At 28.8% G+C, this 23,968-nt stretch overlaps 1 protein-coding gene across 1 annotated transcript in view; it reads left to right on the top strand.

Annotated features, from left to right (window-relative positions):
* LOC111613122 (dedicator of cytokinesis protein 4-like) overlaps positions 1-23,968 on the top strand; it is a 135,120-nt gene that overhangs the window by 77,672 nt on the left and 33,480 nt on the right. Inside the window, exons 20-26 of the mRNA XM_023354445.1 lie at positions 7,496-7,556; positions 9,695-9,937; positions 13,777-13,866; positions 13,942-14,046; positions 17,176-17,317; positions 20,806-20,972; positions 21,286-21,633. Coding sequence (XP_023210213.1) covers positions 7,496-7,556; positions 9,695-9,937; positions 13,777-13,866; positions 13,942-14,046; positions 17,176-17,317; positions 20,806-20,972; positions 21,286-21,633 — 1,156 coding nt within the window. The remainder of the gene's footprint in view (positions 1-7,495; positions 7,557-9,694; positions 9,938-13,776; positions 13,867-13,941; positions 14,047-17,175; positions 17,318-20,805; positions 20,973-21,285; positions 21,634-23,968) is intronic.

Here is a 23,968-nt window from a genome sequence, read left to right as displayed (position 1 = left end):
CAGATAGCACCTCTTTTTCACCTCTGATTGAATTTGAGATTTAGGGTGTTGCTTTTCTTTTCAAAAAATGTTTGAATGATTCTTCTATTAAGCCTGGTACTCACATGTGGAAACGGACAACGGAAACGGTTGTCGTTCCACCGTCTTTCCATGTTGCATGTACTCACATGCGGTACTCAAACAAGCTACTATAGTAGGTAGGCCACGTGCCAGTAGTCGAAAATGGCATCTACCGGGATTGCTTTGTTACATCAGTTAAACTTTTTAAGTTTGACTTTAAACTTATCACAAATAAAAAACCTCAAAAATGAATAATTTGGATAGGAAAAATATTCTAAATCGTTGAAAGTTAGGAATATCAAATACTTTCATCACTGAATTACGATTACTCTATTTCCAATATTTTATGCAGTAAGTACATTTATTTGACATTAATATTTAAATCGGATAGTAATATAGCATATTAGACTGAGACTTCACTAACGTAAAAATGGGCATAAAACCTTTGCCATAAAAGCTTTTAATCATGTGACCATGATATTTTACACATGAGCATGTCATAAAACTAGCGTAAAAGCGAGTTGAGCAGTGTTTAACTTTCGCCGTGAATATGGCCATAAAACGGTATTATCCACCAATCAGAAGTCAGTGAAATCTAGGTCATTGTGACATGGTGTGAAAATGGCAGAAAACAAGCTTCTGTGTATGTTCCCTCTTGGCTACTCTAGAATAGATCTGGAAAGATTTATCGAAAACATCCAAAAGTATTCATGTATCTACGACAAGAAGTATCCCGATTATAATGGATGCCTAAAATACGTGATAGGGACGGCCAAAGGAAAATCTTTCAATTTGGAGGAGTATATAATGAAAAAAGCTAAGCTTATAAGTGCTGCATATTATCTTAATTAATAATACGATAATAAAAGTTAATATATTTGTAATTATAGTACAGAAAAAACTCATAGAATATAATCTATGTCTTTATAACTTCGATAGTATCGTCGCCATAAAAACTTCACTAGCTAGACCTCCATCGCAATCCAAATGCAAATAGGTCACGTGATTAAAAGTTTTTACGGCAAAGGTTTTTACATCTGTTTTTACGCTGGTGGAATCTTGGCCTTAGTGTACAAATAAAGCTTTTTAGCTTGCCGATCGCTATGGTTTGAATGCTATCGTCCCATGTGATCTTTATGACGACATTGCTAAATGGCCTTCATATTGGTCTAATTTTTTCTGTTCCGCTTTCCATGATGGCAAAAGTTGAAAATTTTCAACTTTGTATTCCGTTGGCTTTGACAGCAAAAATGACACCATTTTGCTGTTCCGTGGACGGGTTCTGTTGTCCGTTTCTGCATGTGAGTACCAGGCTTTAGTGGGAGAAACCTATAGTAGGGGAGAATGAAAATAATTATTGATTAATGTGTTGTAGTTAAGTATAGGTAGCTAAAAAGGAAGCACAAAAAAGTCAAAATTTTAAGCTTATTTTCTTAGTATTTACTAAATTATTCATAGTTTTACTTTATTAATTTATTTAATATTTATTATTTAACTAAATAACTTATAGGCCTACTAGGGTTTTATAGGCCTTCAAAAATGTTGATACAGTTCATTAATTCCTGGTAATGCTGTTTCTTTCTTTCTTTTTTGTGACTGAAAAATGTGTTATGACAATTTTATGCTAAGTATTTTATACATATAATATACTTTTACACACTTTATACAATTTATATATATCTCAACCAGCTTCTATTCCATCTTTAAATGACTTAAAGCTAATGTTCTTAGTCATTTAAGCTGTAATAAAGTGGTTGAGATAATATTGTAATTAGATTCAATGTGTAAGGTTGAAAATAGAGTAAATAAGATGATTCTCACTAAATATCTTTGATATTTGAGTATTCAAGAAATCTGAATATTTGAGAATTGGTTAATACAGTAATTAAATTTGAGAAACTTATATTCTCCCATCTCTAGAATTTATTATTTTGTTTCAAAGTAATAAATATATATATACTTTATTTAGGTATTTTTTTTTACTTTTTGCATTTTGTTCAACTGATGTATTGCTAGATAAAATATGTTTTTATCTAGTTATATATGTATATACATATATAGCCTGATAAAACATGTTTTAACAATTAAACTTAGAATAAAAGTTTGTTGGATTTTTTTTTAGAAGTGTTTTATNATACGAATTTAGCCATCTTGACAAGTGAGCAGGTTTAACGACCTGTTGCCGAAAAGGGAGAGTCGGCGGTTCCCGACCTCCCCGACGGTTCATACTAATGCGAGATTTTATTCTTTGTTTAGAAGTGTACTTTGAACTCTTTACTTCACATTTGTTAGAATAAAACCAAGTTGTAATGTCTTCATATAAAAAGCTTATCAGGCATATTATGCTTTATGGTTTTCAAACAGGATATAGAAATCACAAGTTTACAAATGGTTTTCCTGATACCAAAAATGGATTAGTTCAACCTGGCTGTCCTTTGACAAGTAGAAATGAGGAAAACAAAAATGTTTGACGGGGATTGTGTCATGGAGTAGGGTTTCTCATTTCCCGGTCTTTTGCTTGTTCTGGGATTCTGGGATAAAAGTGAACTGTTTCCAAGGATCCCGAAAAATAATTAATTATTTTTAAGATATAGAATAAATCTTAAAATCATATGATATAATTACTTTTCATTTTTAAGTAACTTAGTATGTCCTGCAATTTCCAAAATAATAATAATAATAATGCTGTGTAAAATATGTATAAAAAATTACTTTTGAGTAATGTAGAAATTTTCACAAACAGAAAAAGTTTATTAAAGTTTGTTGGAAACTGTATACAACAAAAATGCCTTTGAATTGAGTTAAAAATTTAAAGGAAAAATGAACTTAGATCAAACTTCTAAGTTAGAAAGTAATTTTCGTTATTTAAATAAAACATAATACAAAATATTATTGTAAATTTTTATAACAAGATTTTAAAAAGCAAAAATGGTCAATACTTCAATCACACAATTTGATTCTTATTTTACTAAAGAAAAGTCCTGCTACCGAGTATGCCCTTTTCAATTCAATTGATGTGGGTGAAATAGTCTTTAATACATTTAAAAGAATGTGGATGTTATATGTTATAACTGATTTACGTACGAAAAAATAGTTTAATGTATCCAATGTCGAAATTTTTATCCGTTGTGTGTCGCTTCGCGTTGAATTTTCGTCGATGTTAAGTCTAACAAAGACTATTGTATCGTTAAAAATTATTTTTTTTTATTCTGTACAAACAAAATAAATATATTTAAAAATATAAAAATAATAATAAATTATACTTCAGAAGTTAATTTAGTATCAAAAACGTAAAATATTTGAGTAACCCAAGACATAGCCAAAGATTGAAGCGCCACAGCACTGGTGAAAATTTAAATTTGCCGACTGGAAATCTTTCGGATGATTGACGTTTCGGATGATTGACTTTCGGAAAATTGACGCTCTACTGTATTAAATTTAGCAAGAGATGGTGCCTAATGCCTGCTTCCAGTGCATTTAATAGTAGTAGTAACACAGTGAGATATAATCTAGTAATTGTTTGGCTTTTATATATAACTATCAGATTTAAGATTTTTATATTTAAACTAAACAACTTATGACACTGAAATTTGGCATATGCAGAGAAGACACATCACAGGATTTTTCATAATCATCAAATTCAAGGAATGCAACTACATACAGTATAATTACTATCAAAAAGGCAGCAGAAAATTGTAGTTTTATGCATGTATGCTTGTTAAAAAAGCACATTTCATCACATATTAAAGAGTAAAATGTAATGTAAATGTGTGAAATATTTAAAAAGTTTCATGAGTTGTCTGGTTGAACTATGAAGGTTTAAGCAGGATAAAATAAAAAGTTTATTTATGGTTATGTTTAATCCACTGGAAATGTAATGGACTTACATTTTTAATGTANTCAATGTTAATTCAAAATTCAAGGGACAAAATAAATACAACTTTGAATTATCAAGTTTCCAATTATCCAAGATTTTCATATTTCTGTACAATATGTCAAATGTCACATAACTGATGTAATTTATTAAGCAAATAGAATACAGATACTATATAGAATGACATTTTTGTTAATTAAAAATTTAAAATAATAATATAAATGAGAAGGTAAATAGCACATGTCTGGTGACAACCTCGCAGGTTGCCAGATGGGTTTTATAAAAAGTAAAGCAGAATTTCTTGAAATGTAGCCCAAATTATTTTTAAAGTGGTCCAAAATGTAGTAAGTTGCTCAAATGTATTAGCCTATAGCCCTATAAATATTTCAATCTGCTACTCATAGCCACCCAATCTTGCAGTCTTGAAACCCAACTATATTTTATGAGATAAGAGGGAAAAAATGGTAGTCCATGGATAAGGTGACACACAAAAATGTGTTACTGTAAAAGCAAAGCCATATTGACTAGATTAGAGTTGTTATTGGTCTATTTTCATGGAGGCACTTCAATCTAAATGAATTAATAGGCATATCACAGTTCAGACAGAATTTTAACTTTAGAATTCATCTACTTTGAAATTCAAACTAACAGAATTCCTTAACATGTAAATCTCTATATTCTTAGCCAGGACAAAAGTACAGTTACAAACTAATGGAATTTTGAACTGAGTTTGAATTAACAAAGATTTCTTATATTTGATTTTAAAAGCTAATGTATTAGAATTTATTTGCAAATTATGTCTATGAAGTTTTTGAATTTCTTAAAGTACATATATTATTTTTAATATATAAATTCATTAAATAACAAATTTTAAGTGTTAAATATGCAGTTGTATCAAACCAATAACATTTCTATTTAAAAGAATTAGTAATTAAACTCTACATTACTATACTAATATTAAAACAATAAAATACTAATAAATGCATTGCAATTATCTGAAAAAGTTTTTGAACTCAAGATTAAATTCTGAATTAAATAAGAATAAAGGTGCTCTATTATCCTCTGAAATGTTTAATCTTATTGAACAAAGATATAAATTACGGGCAATAAAAGCTATTTAAATATCAGTTTATAATAGATTGATAATATTTTACTATTGTATTCATGCAATACTTTTCAAATATATTTTGTGTGTATTTATTAGAGATGAATTCTATCCACAAATACTCAAATACTAGAAAGTATTTGAACTCTCAACTCTCAAATATAACAAAGATAAAAAATAAATTTGAATACTTTGAATATCTCCAATATTGCACCATATGTACAGATAGCACCTCTTTTTCACCTCTGATTGAATTTGAGATTTAGGGTGTTGCTTTTCTTTTCAAAAAATGTTTGAATGATTCTTCTATTAAGCCTGGTACTCACATGTGGAAACGGACAACGGAAACGGTTGTCGTTCCACCGTCTTTCCATGTTGCATGTACTCACATGCGGTACTCAAACAAGCTACTATAGTAGGTAGGCCACGTGCCAGTAGTCGAAAATGGCATCTACCGGGATTGCTTTGTTACATCAGTTAAACTTTTTAAGTTTGACTTTAAACTTATCACAAATAAAAAACCTCAAAAATGAATAATTTGGATAGGAAAAATATTCTAAATCGTTGAAAGTTAGGAATATCAAATACTTTCATCACTGAATTACGATTACTCTATTTCCAATATTTTATGCAGTAAGTACATTTATTTGACATTAATATTTAAATCGGATAGTAATATAGCATATTAGACTGAGACTTCACTAACGTAAAAATGGGCATAAAACCTTTGCCATAAAAGCTTTTAATCATGTGACCATGATATTTTACACATGAGCATGTCATAAAACTAGCGTAAAAGCGAGTTGAGCAGTGTTTAACTTTCGCCGTGAATATGGCCATAAAACGGTATTATCCACCAATCAGAAGTCAGTGAAATCTAGGTCATTGTGACATGGTGTGAAAATGGCAGAAAACAAGCTTCTGTGTATGTTCCCTCTTGGCTACTCTAGAATAGATCTGGAAAGATTTATCGAAAACATCCAAAAGTATTCATGTATCTACGACAAGAAGTATCCCGATTATAATGGATGCCTAAAATACGTGATAGGGACGGCCAAAGGAAAATCTTTCAATTTGGAGGAGTATATAATGAAAAAAGCTAAGCTTATAAGTGCTGCATATTATCTTAATTAATAATACGATAATAAAAGTTAATATATTTGTAATTATAGTACAGAAAAAACTCATAGAATATAATCTATGTCTTTATAACTTCGATAGTATCGTCGCCATAAAAACTTCACTAGCTAGACCTCCATCGCAATCCAAATGCAAATAGGTCACGCGATTAAAAGTTTTTACGGCAAAGGTTTTTACATCTGTTTTTACGCTGGTGGAATCTTGGCCTTAGTGTACAAATAAAGCTTTTTAGCTTGCCGATCGCTATGGTTTGAATGCTATCGTCCCATGTGATCTTTATGACGACATTGCTAAATGGCCTTCATATTGGTCTAATTTTTTCTGTTCCGCTTTCCATGATGGCAAAAGTTGAAAATTTTCAACTTTGTATTCCGTTGGCTTTGACAGCAAAAATGACACCATTTTGCTGTTCCGTGGACGGGTTCTGTTGTCCGTTTCTGCATGTGAGTACCAGGCTTTAGTGGGAGAAACCTATAGTAGGGGAGAATGAAAATAATTATTGATTAATGTGTTGTAGTTAAGTATAGGTAGCTAAAAAGGAAGCACAAAAAAGTCAAAATTTTAAGCTTATTTTCTTAGTATTTACTAAATTATTCATAGTTTTACTTTATTAATTTATTTAATATTTATTATTTAACTAAATAACTTATAGGCCTACTAGGGTTTTATAGGCCTTCAAAAATGTTGATACAGTTCATTAATTCCTGGTAATGCTGTTTCTTTCTTTCTTTTTTGTGACTGAAAAATGTGTTATGACAATTTTATGCTAAGTATTTTATACATATAATATACTTTTACACACTTTATACAATTTATATATATCTCAACCAGCTTCTATTCCATCTTTAAATGACTTAAAGCTAATGTTCTTAGTCATTTAAGCTGTAATAAAGTGGTTGAGATAATATTGTAATTAGATTCAATGTGTAAGGTTGAAAATAGAGTAAATAAGATGATTCTCACTAAATATCTTTGATATTTGAGTATTCAAGAAATCTGAATATTTGAGAATTGGTTAATACAGTAATTAAATTTGAGAAACTTATATTCTCCCATCTCTAGAATTTATTATTTTGTTTCAAAGTAATAAATATATATATACTTTATTTAGGTATTTTTTTTTACTTTTTGCATTTTGTTCAACTGATGTATTGCTAGATAAAATATGTTTTTATCTAGTTATATATGTATATACATATATAGCCTGATAAAACATGTTTTAACAATTAAACTTAGAATAAAAGTTTGTTGGATTTTTTTTAGAAGTGTTTTATATTATGTATTAGTGAAATGTTTGTTTATTTATCTTTTTCCAGAAATGTCATGGAAGGAGAAGAAAACAGAGATAAACGTATGAGTTGCACAGTAAATCTGCTTGTAAGTGATATCTTTTCATTACAATAGACATTAATAGTGATAAAGCTTGACAAGTAGGACAATAAGAAAATACAATTAAATGTGATTGCCATAAAAAATTAAATTAAAATAATATTTAAAATTATAAAATCAAGATTTAACTGAATTAGTCTTTTGGATTAAACATTTTTCTTATTTTTTGTACAAGTTAGTAATTTTTTCAAACATTAACCAGAATAATTAATGTTTGAAAAAAACCATTAATTCTGGCATCTTTTAAATTCATTTTGAATATGTGGAATAATTACAGGTATACCTTGAGTTACGTCGTCCTCGATTATATGTCGTTTGGCAAAAAATATATGGAAAAATAAAAATCAAGTTTAAGTAATTTTAATCGACTTTACGTCCGTCCACCACAAATTTTGAAGTTGTAATATCACTAGAAAAGCATTAAAGAACATAAAATAATATTAAAATATGTACATTTACAGTAAATGTTAATATAATCATCATAAATCCTAGAGAACGAAACATGAAAACGTCTGTGTTTCTGTGTTGTCTTCTTATTTAGCAGTCTTTAAGTTCTCAATATTGGTGTTTTCCATGTAGCTCCAATATCTATAGTTTGGCGTCATTGTCAGCTCCACTTGATATTGGTAAATTTAATATAAATTAGTTTATTTTCTACTGTCGCAAAAGATAATTTTAATAACTGTATTTGTTATTTAACCTTACAAAATCATCTTATTTTATAATGTCTTAGAGCAAACCATGTTCACAAATAAAGAGTCTGCAATGTACTGTAAACATCACCAAATTGTAAACATGAACATTTACAAGTATGTACTGTATGTACAGTACATGAATTCGTAAATTTAGATTACTTGTTTTCTGTACTATATTAAAAACTAAAATTTATTTGTTTGTAAGCTTAAAATGTATTCTTATTAGTCATATATTATTAAAAATGCATTTTTCAATAAAATACAGAACTGGGAATGATGGTTATTTGTTGTTTAGCCTAGTGACAAGTAGATTCAGACAGGTAAATTTGACTTATGTTGTTTTTCGACTTAAGTCGCCTCTCCTGGAACCAATTACCAATGTAAAGCAAGGTATACCTGTATTGTATTAAAAAAGGATTCTAATTTGATTTACTCTTAAAGCATAAATTATGAAAAACTAATTGTCAAAGATGAGTTTATTAAGCTGAAAACAGTGTCTAAAATTGAGTATAAAACAGAAACCTGCCTAAATGGAGATTAATTCTTGGAACAGAACAAATTTTTGTGTAAAATATTACTATAAGCTGAAAATCTGTTGTGCATTAAAGTGGAAGGCTTTTTTGAGTACTGATTGTATAACATAATTTAAGCAAAGCAGAATTTTTTGGTATTACATCAACTGCATTCTAATACTCTACCTTGTGGACCATGTCAACTTCTTAGTGATTAGAGTTTACACTTCATAATCCCAAAAGAAAAAAAAATATGATATTCTCATTGTTAAAACAGTATAATGCTATTGTTTCTCCCTCAACCCTCTAAAAATTAATTCTTTACTTGGGAGTAACAATATTTTAATAATATGCATTAGTTTTAGAGAAAAATTAATGCTAAAAATCTAAAAAGTCTTGCTAGTTACTGAAAACATGAATTTGATATATTTTCATCTTTTGTAAATAAAAATCAGCAAATGGTTACACTGTAGTGTTTTAGATCAAATTAATTTATAGGTTTTAACTAATAGAGAGAACAAGCCATTAAATATTGGGAACAACAAAGGCACTACTTTGACAATGGCAAATTACTTGAAAAATAATCATACTAAGGTTTTGAGTCTAATTCTTATTCTTTTTTAGTGTTAATCAATTTATTTAGTTTAAATAGTTTTTGTTTATATACAGTATATTGGTTTATATATATTTTTCTAAAAAGATTATCATATATTTTATTCATGCCTGTACTGCTCAAAAGGCATGTTATTCAAAAGGCAAAAAGTTCTATCTCCATAAAAAATTGAAAATCAAGTTGATGACAGGTGTGTAACTTGATTTTCAATTTTTGTAATAATAGAGTCTTTTGTCTTTGAGCTTATATTTCTAATTGAAAAATTATGTAATTTCTAATCTATATTCAAATATTTTATTTGGGCAGAATTTTTATAAAAATGAAATCAATCGAAAAGAAATGTATATTCGTTATATCTACAAACTATGTGAACTTCACTTGCCAGCAGAAAACTATACAGAGGCAGCATTCACACTTAAATTGCATGCAGATTTGCTGACTTGGTCTAATAGAACTTTGCCAGCAGATTCACGATACTGTCAACAACCTGAATGGCAACGTAGAGAATTGTTGTATCTTAAAATAATTGAATATTTTGATAAAGGAAAAGTAAGTGAATTTTATGTTTCCTTATACATCAACTAGTTATAATTTTATAATTAACTAGTTTTAATATTGGGTTGTTCGGAAAGTAATTTCGTTTTTTTTTTACCACTAGATGGATTAGTATTATTTTTCTTGCCATTTTTATTCTAATATTATCATCATTATTATTGTATTATCATTATATATTTTGACAGGTAGCATTTTAAGGCATATTTGTAAAAAATTTTGATTGATTTTGTGCAATTGTTTATTTTTTATGTCCCATCAAATATGGAAGATTGAAAGATTGGCATATTTTGCTCTTTTATTACCGAAAAGGTAAGAATACTGTTCAAGCGAGAAAAAAATTGTGTGACATATATGGATGTATTGACAGAATGACAGTGCCAAAACTGATTTACAAAATTTTGTTCTGGCAATTTCAATATTGAAGATTCACCATGTTCTGGATGGCCAGTTGAAGCCAATGAAAACAAAATAAAGGTACTGATTGAAGCAAACTGCTGAATAACAACACGTGAAATCACTAAAAGATTAAATTTGTCAAATTGAACTGTTTATGATTACTTGAAACTAATTGGTTTTGTTTCAAAGCTCGATATATGGGTTCCACATGTTCTTAAAGAGAGATGCTCTCTTTGGTGGGATTTTAAGGAAATTTTGTTTTTTGAGCTTTTACCAGACAATTTAACAATTGATTCAAAAGTGTACTGCCATAGATAGAGTAAACAAATTGAGTAATATCATCAAACAGAAAAGGCAGCCAGAATTGATCAACAAAACAGATGTAGTGTTTTACCACGATAATGTCAAATTTCACACAAGTTTGGTAACTCGTCAGAAACTGTTATAACTTAGATGGGACGTGCTATCACATCAACCATATTCGCCAGATCGAGCACACTCAGATTATTACTTGTTCCGGTCTATACAAATTTTTTTAACTGTAAGACATTTACTTGAAATGACAATGTCAAAAATCACTTGGATCAGTTTTTTGTAAGCAACAATCAAAACTTTTATGAATGTGAAATCATGCTACTACCAGAAACAATGACAACAGGTATTTGACCAAAATGGTTGATAAATAAATATTTTATTGAATTATATATTATAAAACAATATTGTGTTTTTTTTCCACGGGAAAAAAACGAAATTACTTTCCGAACAACCCAATAGTAATTCTATTTTAAACATGATTTCCATGTAATAAGTCAACTCCATTTGTTCCAACAAAAGTAAGTAGCCTGAAATGCTAAAAAGTTCAAGATGTAATCACATATGTCAATATTTATTCATTTTTTTAGTCTTGAACTTATTAATGTATAATAAACTGTACTCTTTAATGAGAAAGTATTTGTGTATAATTCCATATAAATAAAATATCGATTAACTTGTTTTATATAAAAAATATTGTGTTAAAAAAATGACAGTAGAGCGTCAATTATCCAAATCAATTGGGGACTGGAGTTGTTCGGAAGATCGATGTTTTGGATAACTGATTATGTACGAAAAATATATTAATTTAGCCCATCTTGACAGTTTTCTCCGTTGCATGTCACTTTGCGTTGAATTTTTGTCGATGTTAAGCCTAACGAAGACTATTGTATCGTTAAAAATTATTTTTTTTTTTGTACGAACAAAATAAATATATTGAAAAATATAAAAACAATAAAAAATTATACTTCAGAAGTTAATTTAGTATCAAAAACGTAAAATATTTGAGTAGTCCAAGACATAGCCAAAGATTACAGCGCCACAGCACTGGCGAAAATTTAAATTTGCCGACTGGAATTCTTCCGGATGATTGACTTTCGGATAATCGACGCTCTACTGTATATAAGAACAAATTAATGGCAATTTGAAATTTGAAAATAGTAAAATTCATATTATTAGATTTAAGAGAAAATTGCACTTAAAATTATGATACAAAGTTTTTGATAGAATAAAACACATCATAATGTTAACATCTATTCTGACAGCTAAGCAGATATTTACATAATTCAGAACAAGGATACTCACCTGATTACGAATAATATTAATACTATGATACAAAATTCAAATTGTGCCTTTTCCCTTAAATGGCTGAGAGGACACCAGGGAAATATTGGCAATGAAAGAGCTGACGAGTTAGCAAAGAAGGCAGCTACCCACCAAGAAAACACCATAATATACAGCAAATTACCACCTGTGACAGGATACAGCGCTATAAAAAACTATATTTTAAGTGAATGGCAAATGTATTGGGACAACTCCCATAATGAAACAACTTGCTCATGCTTACCAGACATTAAAAGTATCTTCAAGATGAATTGGCTCGAAATCGATCATAATACAACCCAATTTATAATGAACTATGGCTGCTTACACAGATTCAAAATCACTGATAGTGATAAGTTTTCTATTTGTAACAAAACCGATAGAAGCGACCACTACTTGTTCGACTGCCCTATAGTTGAAAAAGAAAGGAATGAGTTACAGCAATTATTAGGCTGCAAACATATTGATTGGCCATGCAATAAAAGCATTCTCCTGCAAGACAAAGAAATCTACAGGTCCTTCAAAACTCTTATTGACTTATATTTCAAACAGACTAGTGCAAAAATTATACTGAATATTGTTGGTTATCTGGGAAGCCACCCAGCCCTTTATTGTGTTAAGTCCCACGCGTTGCGGGTAGTGACAGTGATCACATCCATACTCCCGCCTATTCCATTCATTTTCTGTTACACACATTTTTCATCTTTTTTTGTACAATGATAACTGTGTAGTATACCACCCAGTTGTGCTAGGTGGTACTGGGTATGTACATATCACTTGTACCTGATTAATAAAAATAAAAAAAGAATAAAAGTATGAGATCAGGGGCTGTGGGACTACACTCACTTTGTACAGGATGGTTTAATTTACAGAGAGACTGTTAGGATTTTTTTATATCACACCAATTAGGAAGAAAATCGATCATGTCCTAACTTGCGATATTTAAAGGTTCATTTTTCAAGTGGTAGGATGGGAGTTTTGTAGGAAACAATAATGGAAGTAGGCTTGATAAATTTACTATATAAAACAATTATATTTATTTATACCAAGAGAAATATTATGATAAAGAATACAAAATAACATACTTGATTACCTAATATTAAAATAACACTATATAAGTTCCAAATTTCGATACAAGAATAATGCAACTATTTAATCTATCATACCTTAAAGTTTACACTTATTCGCGTTGAGAGAGTTTTACAATTATTTCATTCATTACCTGGGGATGTAGTGCAAGAACATTTTCTTTTCATAGAGAAGACTTCTTGTCTCATTCTTCCCTAATGGGATTGATGTATCAAATGTAAGGTGGGACAACAGGTAACTTATTTACATGGTTAAATGGCACATGTCTAACGACATGAGATTCATAACAAAAAAGTCTGGATAAAAGGTGACTTCTGTCTTTTATACCAAATCAGTGGACCAATGAAGGGTGTTCATGATTCATTTCTGTCAACTTTCATTTTAGAAGGAACTCTCCTCTTTTTCTGTGAATCAAAGGAAGTTAAAGATGATGTACATCGATAAACTTTCCTTCTTTTTCAAGTGAAAAATAATACTCTAAATGAAATTAATTTTTTAAAACATTTTAAACATCAAAATGTTCCCTAATATAATCCTGGTTCTCACAAAAGTAAGAAAATTTAATGATTCCTACAAGACCTATTTTTATTAAATATTACATATGTACATATACTTTTTTGTCAATAATTCTCTTTAACAAAAAATTAAAGTTTTAGTTAAATTTTTATATTCTAATTTGTATCAAATTAAATTATTATTAATATATTTTTCAGTGCTGGGAAGAAGGAATTCCATTATGTAAAGAATTAGCTGAACTATATGAGAAGAAATTATTTGATTATTCAAAATTGAGTTTTATTCTTGTAAGTTTTGAAATGAAACAAAACTGCAAAAAATGATTAATCAAGTTAATGAGAATATTATGTTTATTTTCCTAGAAAACGCAAGCAAAATTTTTTGATAATGTTTTAACCCAAATTAGACCTGAGCCAGAATATTTCAGAGTTGGGTATTATGGCATAGGCTTCCCTCTTTTCTTACGAGTAAGTAATTTTTTTTGTTTATGACAAATTTAGGTTTAAAATTAATAAAAACAATTATTGAAAATTAAACTTAATGATTTAATAATTTGACCTTTATTTAATATCTGATTATATTATATTTTGAGACACCATGAAGTGTTGATACTAGACACCAGACTTTTTCACATCCACTTTATTTTCTGATGTATTTTACAGTGTATAAACCAATTGTTTCAAATGCCAATATGTGTTTCGAGTTATCATCCCTCATCTGTTGGCTAACAATATTTATTAGTACATAGTGTTAGCAAAATTATTGCTTTACAAAGGTTTTAATTTTTAGACATATCTGATATAAGTTTTATACAATGGTTGTAAATGTATTGTTGACATATATAAAACCAAACACCACCGTTTATTGTAAAGCAGTTAAAAATTCTTAAAATTATACAATGCTACATTTTAGAACTATATTTTTTCAATAAATATTTTACATACTTTGAATAAAAATTTAAAAAGAACATTGGTGCAATTTCCATTTTAAAAATTACCTGCAGAGTTCTATTTTTACATTGGTATATTTTACATACAGTATGGATAACAATGCAAATAACATAGGACAGAAGCCAAAATAATGAAGAAGACATTTTCAATTATTTTGGCCTGTTAATATAACTTTTATGTATTTTTATCTTGTGAGTTTAATTGAAACACCAATTGAAGAGAGAGAGACTATTTTAGAGTCCAAAATGCATTTTGGATGTATTTTATATATATTATACATATTAGTTTTAATTATTGTACAATCTCGTTTTGTAAACTTAAATATATATTAAATACAGTAGAGCATTGATTATCCGACTCAATTGGGGACTCAGGTTGGTTGGATAACTGAAAAAATCGAATAACCGAAAAGAATGAAAAAAATACATTATTAGTATAGTATATTAGTATATCCCATGTAATTAGTATATTAGTATATCGTTAACCTACTTCGCATTAAATTTCCATCGATGTTAAGCCTAACAAAATTTTTTTTAAATAATAATTGTCGCTATTGTATCGTTAAAAATTATTTTTTAAATTATTTTATTGCTCACAAAACAAACAACCACTCATAATTAGAAAATTAAGTCTCGTTTAAATACTGGCCACACTTTAATGGTCAAGCCATGTTGCCAGCTAAAATACGCAAAAATTTGTCAAAAATAATATTAAAGTAGCCAAGACATAGCCAAATATTGTAGCGCCACATCACTAGCGGACATTTGAAATTTGCCGACTAGAATGGTCAGTTAACTGATGTGACAGTTAATCGGGGGTCGGATAATCAATGCTCTACTGTATAAGAAATTTTTGTGTTCACATTCACTGGTGTGATAAGCCCTAACATAAATAACTGGTGTAAATTAGTAGAAAAGTTTAAATATTTATCTAAAATATATAAAATGATGCTTCTTCTGAACTTTACCATTGTTATTTGTTGTCAAATTTTCTATATTATGTGTTCTTTTGAAAAAAGTAAATGATGGCAGATGACTGATATTTAATATAATTTCCTAAAATTGACATCAACTCATATCATTTGAAAACAAATGATTTCAAATGATAAGAGTGACAAATAATTTCAAATGATGCTTTTACTACAACTATTAATGAACTATAGGGAGAAAAAATGTCTGAGATCATATCTTATAAATTGAATCATGGGTTAAGAGACATATTTTGAATGGCAATTTCAGATGATTCAGAATATAAGGTATTGCAGGTTATATAATGCTTTTATTTTTGTTTTAGCAATTTTTATATAGTTTTTTTTTGTGGATTATATGTAATATTTCATATCTGATTACTGTTGGTTGATCATTCTGCAGAAGTTGCTTCTGTTTACATCTATTTTATGCATTTTTATTTTATGTTTCTAAGGCTCATAAAAGATTGTTAAAACCTACATAAAATGAATTATTATCTTTGTATTCTTCAGTGACACCAAATTACAGTATTTGATGTCATACTAGCAGACCCCACCACGCGTTGTTGTGGCTCAAAATGTATCTATTATAAATGTATAATTTCCCCCATGGGGGAAAATTTTTCAAAAAATTTCTTCTTAGTGTACATTCTCTTGACGTACCCTATTAAAACGCAATCAAAAACGCAAAAACCCGCATCTAAAATAGTATAAATAGAAGTAGAGTTCTTTACGGTAAGCTTTAATCCTAACCATCTCCCTTCAGTGGGGGGGAATTTCGACATGTATATTATATAAAAACACGTGCGTATTCGAATACAGCATTGTGTCAAAATGTCAAAGGAATTGGTAGGAACAAACAAACATTAAATTTTTATTTATATAGATAGATAGAAGATGATCTGCTTTAGTTCATTTTCACAGAAAAGTGTAATGCCTCACAGAAAAGCAAACTTAGGGCATTGTACTCGTAGTGCCATCTGTTGGACATAAAAGCCTTAACCTAGATTATATCTTTTAATTTATAGGAATGTTTAACGGAATAATATATAGCCTATGTCCACTCTGAAGTTCCATTGTAAATATTGGTGAAAGAATTTTTGAAATTGGACGAGTAGTTTCGGAGATTACCTGTTACATCCAAACTTACTTACAAACATTACCTCTTTATAATATGAGTATAGATAAGATGTGACTTTTATTCAGAACAAAGCTGCTCTCATTTATATAGAATATTTTAATGGTAAATCACTTCTTTTGGAAAAACATGAGTTTAAAAGTGTACATTCTAATTTTACTTTTTTTTAAAACCAGAATACAATAAATAAATAAGTGCTGAGTGCCAAAAGTGCAGTAGGCTTAAATGCATTAATTACTTTTTACTAAATAATTTGTGCTGAAATAGAAATGCCTGTACATGCCATAAAATATGGTGACATTAGAAATATTGATAAAATTTGAATAAATGATTCTTGTTAGGCATGTTAGAAAGTTATAACTTAAAATCACATTAAAGATGAAATAAATTGTATTATTTTATAATTTAAGGTAATAAATCTACATTTATATAATAAAATTTAATGTTTTATTTTTATATTATAATGTTAATTGAATTTTTTGTTAATATTTATTTCAATAATTTTATATTAAATTTAACATTTTAAATTGATTGATTATAGAATAAAGTATTTATTTATCGTGGATTGGAATATGAAAGAATTGAAGCATTCACTCAACGACTACAAACTGAATTTCCACAAGCTCAAATCTTGATGAAGAATACACCTCCTGATGATAGCATTATGAATTCAGATGGACAATGTATCCTTTTTAATAATTTTTACAATTGTTTATAATATACTTTCATATCAGCATCAAATAATAAAATTTGTATATAAACATTAATTGATATGTCATTCTAATGTAATTGCTTGAGTATATCACAATAATTATGTGACAATGCCGAAGAGCCCTCTCTTCAGCACCATAGGACCGAAGGATCGACATTATGTCGGCAAAGACTGCAATGACAAATTTATCAGAACTGATACTACTGTGTCTTCTGGGTAGACACAGAGACCGTTACGTTCACATTTACATGCAGGCAGTTGCGTCTGTGGGCAGTTGGACTCGGGATGGAAACCGCTTGAGGAAGTGCACCCAACACAATTCTAACAATAACAAAATTAGTTTATTAAACTAGTTCTACAGAAGGGTATTTATTTTAAAGCTTCTTCACGAGAACAGAGTTGGAGAGAGAGAGCTTACATAACATCGCAGGTCGTTATAAATATCTGAAACACTATGTACGGATTTCCAGATGTCTGTGGAGTTGTTGAGGAGCTTTGGGAATGCCTCTGTTGCCTTGGTTGGTAGTTAAAGTCTATCAAAAGTTGAGATACATTAGTTCTTCGTAGGTATTCCCACAGAAACACTGGATATTCGGGAGAAGCACGCGGTGAGGAGCAATGATGATAAATCTTTTCGGCTGGCACACAGGGAATATTCTCGCGGACTCTCGACCCCTCTCACTGTTCCTTCAGGTCTTCTCTTTATTTCCAAGTCACGTTGTCGTTTTCCACCAATAGTGAATTTTTTGTTGTAGTTCCCAGTGACACATTCTGAGTTCCTTGGGAAAGGAAACGACTCCGGGAAGAGAAATACACTCATCCTCCAGTAATAAAATGAAAAAGGTTTTTTTTTTCTCTGAGATTTAAATAAATTTCCTTTTCAAACCGAAAAATGAATTTTCTTTCGAAAAATTCCCGAATAAAATTGTGGGTTTTCCCCTTTCCAAGTCCGATCTCTCACAATTATATGCAGCAATGAATGAAAATGTTTTGTCTTATTCATTTTTGCAAGATTAGTTTTTATCTATAAAATGATGTTTAACAAATAATTATTTTAGAAATGAAATGAAACTCTTTCTTTCAGTGATGATCAAATTCCAAAACTGTATTGCTTCAAACTCATTTCAGTTCAGTATTATTATGATATAGTTGCTATTCAATTTTCTGTGAATTCATTTTTCTTAGCTTTCAATTTAATAATGTCATTAGCATTAGCATGCACTATATTATCAAAAGTATTCAGAACATTGTTATGGCAAGTACGAAACTTAGTGTTTATCTTGAATTGTCAGTTTCCATAATTTTGCTATAGAGGTATTATCGGTCTTCTGTTTTTGAACATGCAGAAATTTACAGTAATTGATGATGTCAAAATGGCTTGCAATATCAAATATTGGAAGTTTACTGATACAGCATCCAGCAATTCTATGCTGTCTGTAAGTTGATGTCCCTATAATTTCTAGGTGTGCATAGCATTATTACTGTTATCTGAGGTATTAACTTTTTATGTTGAACTCTTAATGGCACAAAATCTGTCTTAGCAAATACATAATGGAGAGTGGACAGAATTTGAATAATCCAATAAATATTTTTGATAATGTAGTGTAATGAATTTTATCAAAAAATTATTTTTAATATTAGCTGGTATGTTCTTTTGATATAGCTGCATTCAATTTCAACTAGAGAGTAGGGATCTGAATGTTGAACAGTAAACAAAAGTGGAATGGTATATGAATGAACTTTTGTGATGCTATTATAAAATTTATGAAGGGAAAATAACTTACAAAATAAATCACAGTAATGAGTTCCTTGTTAAAAGCTACACCCAGGATTTCTATTTCTAGAAGTCATTTCCCTTTTTCAGTCATTTCTCTTACTCAGGCCATCTGAAACTCCTGGTAACTCTGCTGATGACATTGATGACCTGGTACCATTATCACCCTTTGAAGGATATTATGACTAAAATATTAATCTGAATGACTTTTTTTAAATGAATGAAATTTAATTTTTCTGGTACAGCATTTTAATAATTTTTGCTGTTTATATTTTTATGTTCTGTAATATGTAGGAGATGCATATTAAAGTAAAGTTATCAAGTTGGAGTTTTCTTTAGATCATTTCTTTATCAAGAATAAATAAAACAATTAAGCTCCTCATTTATTGTTCTAGTCTTAGGAACAGAACTTGGTCATTAAGTGAGGAGTACCTGTATATTATCTGAAAATGTAATGAGAATTAATGCAAATATCATATAAAGATCAAGATTATATACTGTATTGCTGTTTTATTATTGTAGTGAAGCTTATGTACTACAGAAGTTGATTAATCTATAAATGAAAATGCATCTAGACAATATAAAAACTAACCATTAATAGGAAGGATGTAACTTTATTTTAAAATATTTGAAACACATTAATTTTTTTATTTGAGTTAGGTTACATCATATGACACAAATTCAAATTCAAGTTAGTAAAAATTATTAAAAATAATATTTTTAATAATTTTTGTCATCTGTCTATTGTAATAAGTTATATGAAATATTAGTTAGTCCTAAGTTATAATTTTATTGTGCTAATAAAATATTCAGTTTGTTCATATTTTAATTTAATAAAATATAAAAGCAAAAAGTAAAATTAGAAATAACTATATATGTAGCTATAAGTTACAACATTTTTGGCATACATTATGTCATCTTTCAAGTATCATATACCACTGAATGAAATAGTTGTTTAAAATATTTTAAGCTTAAATATGTGAATAGAGAGCATCCTAAATTTATTTTATTCTGTTTTAGATTACTTTGCCCAATAGAATGTAATATAAAGAATTTAGTTTTGTTCTGACAGTTTGGAATGCTTGTCAATAATAATCATAATGTCTGAAAATCAAAAATTATGTATTCCAAATTTTTTAATAAACTGATACATGACTTCTTCAAGTTAATAGTTTATGAAAGAATTTTCTACGTTATAGAAACAAGTTAACTTAACAATGGGACATATCTTTTTAAAGTTATTCATTACCATTATTTATGAAATTTTATCTTAGATATACTTAAATTTTATGAATTAACATCTTTTTTTTACTTTCAGTAAAATTTTCTATAGAATTTCAATAGTTCCTATTTGTAATGCATGCATTTTTCTTTTGCAGTAAATATTCTGTGTAATTTTGTATATATTTTTTTATATGTTGTTGAATTGCTGAAATTTTATTTCCTATATAAAATAAATTCTTAATAAATTAGTTGCTTTAACAATAGATATTCCATAATAAAAGAAAAGTACACTTCATGCCAACATTTAACATTTCACAACATGCTAGTGAAATTATGTTATAAAATATAAAATAGATATTCCTTTAGTTGACTTTAAAATGCAATTTAATATTTATAAATATATACTTTAAAAACTTGAGAAATGTAAGTAAATTCTTTAGGAATTTCCTTAATTTATTCAGATATTCAAATTTGTAATGTAAAGCCTTTGCCAAAATTACATCCAGAGTTTGAAGGACATGACATTCCTGATAAAATTCTTAGCTATTATTTAATTAATGATGTGAAAACTTTTCAGTTTGATAGACCACTGCATAAAGGTCCAGTTGATAAAGAAAATGAATTTAAGGTAAAATCTTAATCTATTATGCTGAACTAATAATAGAATTTTTAAAGTTATAGATTAATTAAACAGTGGTTCCCAATCTACTGAAATCTAAGTCTTGAGTCACATTTTTCTATAAAAGTTGTTTGAATTGTGAAATATTTTTAATTTCATTTAGTATGGTAGTTTTTATTGATGTTCGTTATACTAGTATCTTATAAAATTAAAAGTATTCAGAATTATGTTGAAAATAATACTTTGTCACTTTTTCATTAATGCATTATTTAAATTTATTGATATCTGTAGCATTCTATGATTAATTTATATTATTTTTTAGAGTCTTTGGATTGAAAGAACAACTCTAACAATAGCATCGTGTTTACCTGGAATTCTGAGATGGTTTGAAGTAATTGAACGTCACTTGGAAGAATTATCACCAATTGCTCACGCATGTGAAAGCATAGAACACATGAATCAGGAATTACGCCGTCTAATTGGACAATATTCAACCGATCCTCGCAGATCAATCAGCCCACTTAGCATGCGACTCCAAGGAGTTATAGAAGCTGCTGTAAATGGTGGAATAGCAAAATATCAAGAAGCTTTTTTTACGCCTTCTTTCTTATCACAAAATTCGGAACAAGCAGATAAAATAGGTCGTTTAAAAGCATTAATTCTTGAAAAGGTAAAGTATTTTTTTTACATGTTTAACTAAAATTTAAGAATTGTCAATATTTAAAAATGTTTTTATCTTTGTTTAATATTTAAAAACTGTAAGCTTGTAAAGAAAATATTTTCAAAAGATAAAGATGAGTTTTTTATTAAAGGATCTTATTATAAGTTTTTGTATTATCAGTATGTTTATTTTAATTTGGTATTAGATCAGTGATTATATATAATTCTATAATTGAAAAGCAGATTCCAAATATAACTAAGCAAATTAACCCATGGTTCCAATAAATAACCAATATTAAATTTAATTTTGACCAAATTTTCTCACAACTATGTACTTTCTTATAGAAGATTTGAAATTAAATATTTTACAAAACAGTAACTTTTTTAAGAAATTTGATCACTTGTATATTTTTCAGGGCTATTGAGTTGGAAAACTATGCCCCAACTCCAACTCATAGAATTTTGGAAGCATTTTTTAAGTGAATTACCAGGCATTCCTATTGAAACCACTGAAAGTATCTAATTATATATATATTTCACAGATCAATGTGAGGACTGCACTTAAGAAAACAGTTTCTTACACTCATATGTAGATTTTCTGAATCATGTATACATTATATGTCTGAATCAAAGGAAGAAAAACTCAATGAATACTGTGAAGGTTCAAAACCCTTTTGTTTTAGAACAGTATCACCCCTCTAATAAGCCTAGTGATTAGGTGAAAAGGGAAAAGGGGGGCCTTCTGCGGTCAATGACCGAGACAATCTCCTTGAAAAAAATCGTTAGTATATTAATAAAAGAAATCTCCTCCATTTGTTTAACGTTAATTTTATAGACGTTAATATTAACAAGACTGGAATAAGAGATGGTTCCTATCCCCTCTTTGGTTGCATGTGACATGTGGTTACAGCAATAAATCACCTCGTTCATAGTCAAATGCGATGTTTAATATAAACAATATCTAGATTGTTGATCAGTTTACAGAAATTATTGTCAGATGAATGTTAATTTATGGATGAGAGCCAGTCAAACCTATAGAAATTTATATTATAAAATCATATCTTCTAGACACTGATATCAATAAATTAAACAAACTTCTTTGTGCCAGTGGTCCGTACTAGCTAGATCCAGACATCAACACACGAACAGGTGTGCGTATAAATCATTAATGATGTCATAGTTCTCACCCCCTCAAAAAATAGTATAAAGAGGGCTTGGACGGAATCCACAAGGCAGACATCGACTGCCACATCTACTGACCCATACATCACCCTATCTGTCACTACCTCGCCATAACTGCCGTGACGATCCAGGAACGTTGTTACCAATGACCCATATTACGGATTGAGAACTTAGAGATATTTTTTTTTTTTTTTGGATATCTATTTGTATACTCTCTCTCTGAGAAGTCTCTTTCCTAGAGATCTCTTGCTCATCTCTTAATTTAACTTAGAGAATAGAAATTAGATGTTCCATATGAAAGATGAATCATTATTGCGATGTAGAATAGAATTTTTGTAACTCTTCACCTTTGCCTTTGATATATAGAATTTTATAGTTGTTTATTAAATGTGTTATTCTTGTTTAACCTGTGTATTTATTTGGGAACCTGTCAACTTGCTCATTAACCTCCCCACTCATTTTATTTTGCCCTCCTATAAAGCCATCCTCTGACAGAGCCGTCGGTAAGTGGGACAACTAACCCCTCGGTTTTCACAGTAGTGTTAATAAAAAACTATTAATGCCATATACAGTGAGTTTTTCTTCCCTTGATTTAATATTTGGCATGAAAATCAAACTATATTGTATTATATGTCTGAATAATAAATATCATGTGCACATGAATAAATGTGTTCATTGATTGCAAAACTTGCAGAAACTTTAATCTTAACAAAGTGTAATTATGCTCTCTATCATCATACTGATTAAAGAGCACATGTATACAAATTAAAAAGTTATAGCAGCATCAGCATGTTCAAATTACATATAACTTATCAAATTTTGCAAAAGTACAAAAACCTTTGGTAATCTGGCACCAAGTGTGCAAAACTTGTACTGTAGTTTTAGCAAAATATAATATAATATAGATTAATTACAATATAAAATTTAAAGCATTAATATACGATTATAAATATTCATAATATAAATAATCCTTATTGTTTATTTATTTCTTTAATTTGATATTAAATTTATATATTTATTTTTGGCAGGTTTGTTCCATTAAGTTAAAATGTAGAAATTAAAATCATTTTGAGCTTTATTATATAATATTTAAGTTTTTATTATGTTTGCTGTTTCAAGTTATGAAAATATTATGCATTGAGAATACAAAACTGCTTGTTTAT

Source organism: Centruroides sculpturatus, unplaced genomic scaffold, assembly GCF_000671375.1.
Source record: "Centruroides sculpturatus isolate CEXI.00-Female unplaced genomic scaffold, Cexi_2.0 scaffold1462, whole genome shotgun sequence".
Taxonomy (NCBI): domain Eukaryota; kingdom Metazoa; phylum Arthropoda; class Arachnida; order Scorpiones; family Buthidae; genus Centruroides; species Centruroides sculpturatus.
Note: the sequence above shows the minus strand (reverse complement) of the source record. Positions and strands in the feature narration are given on the sequence as shown.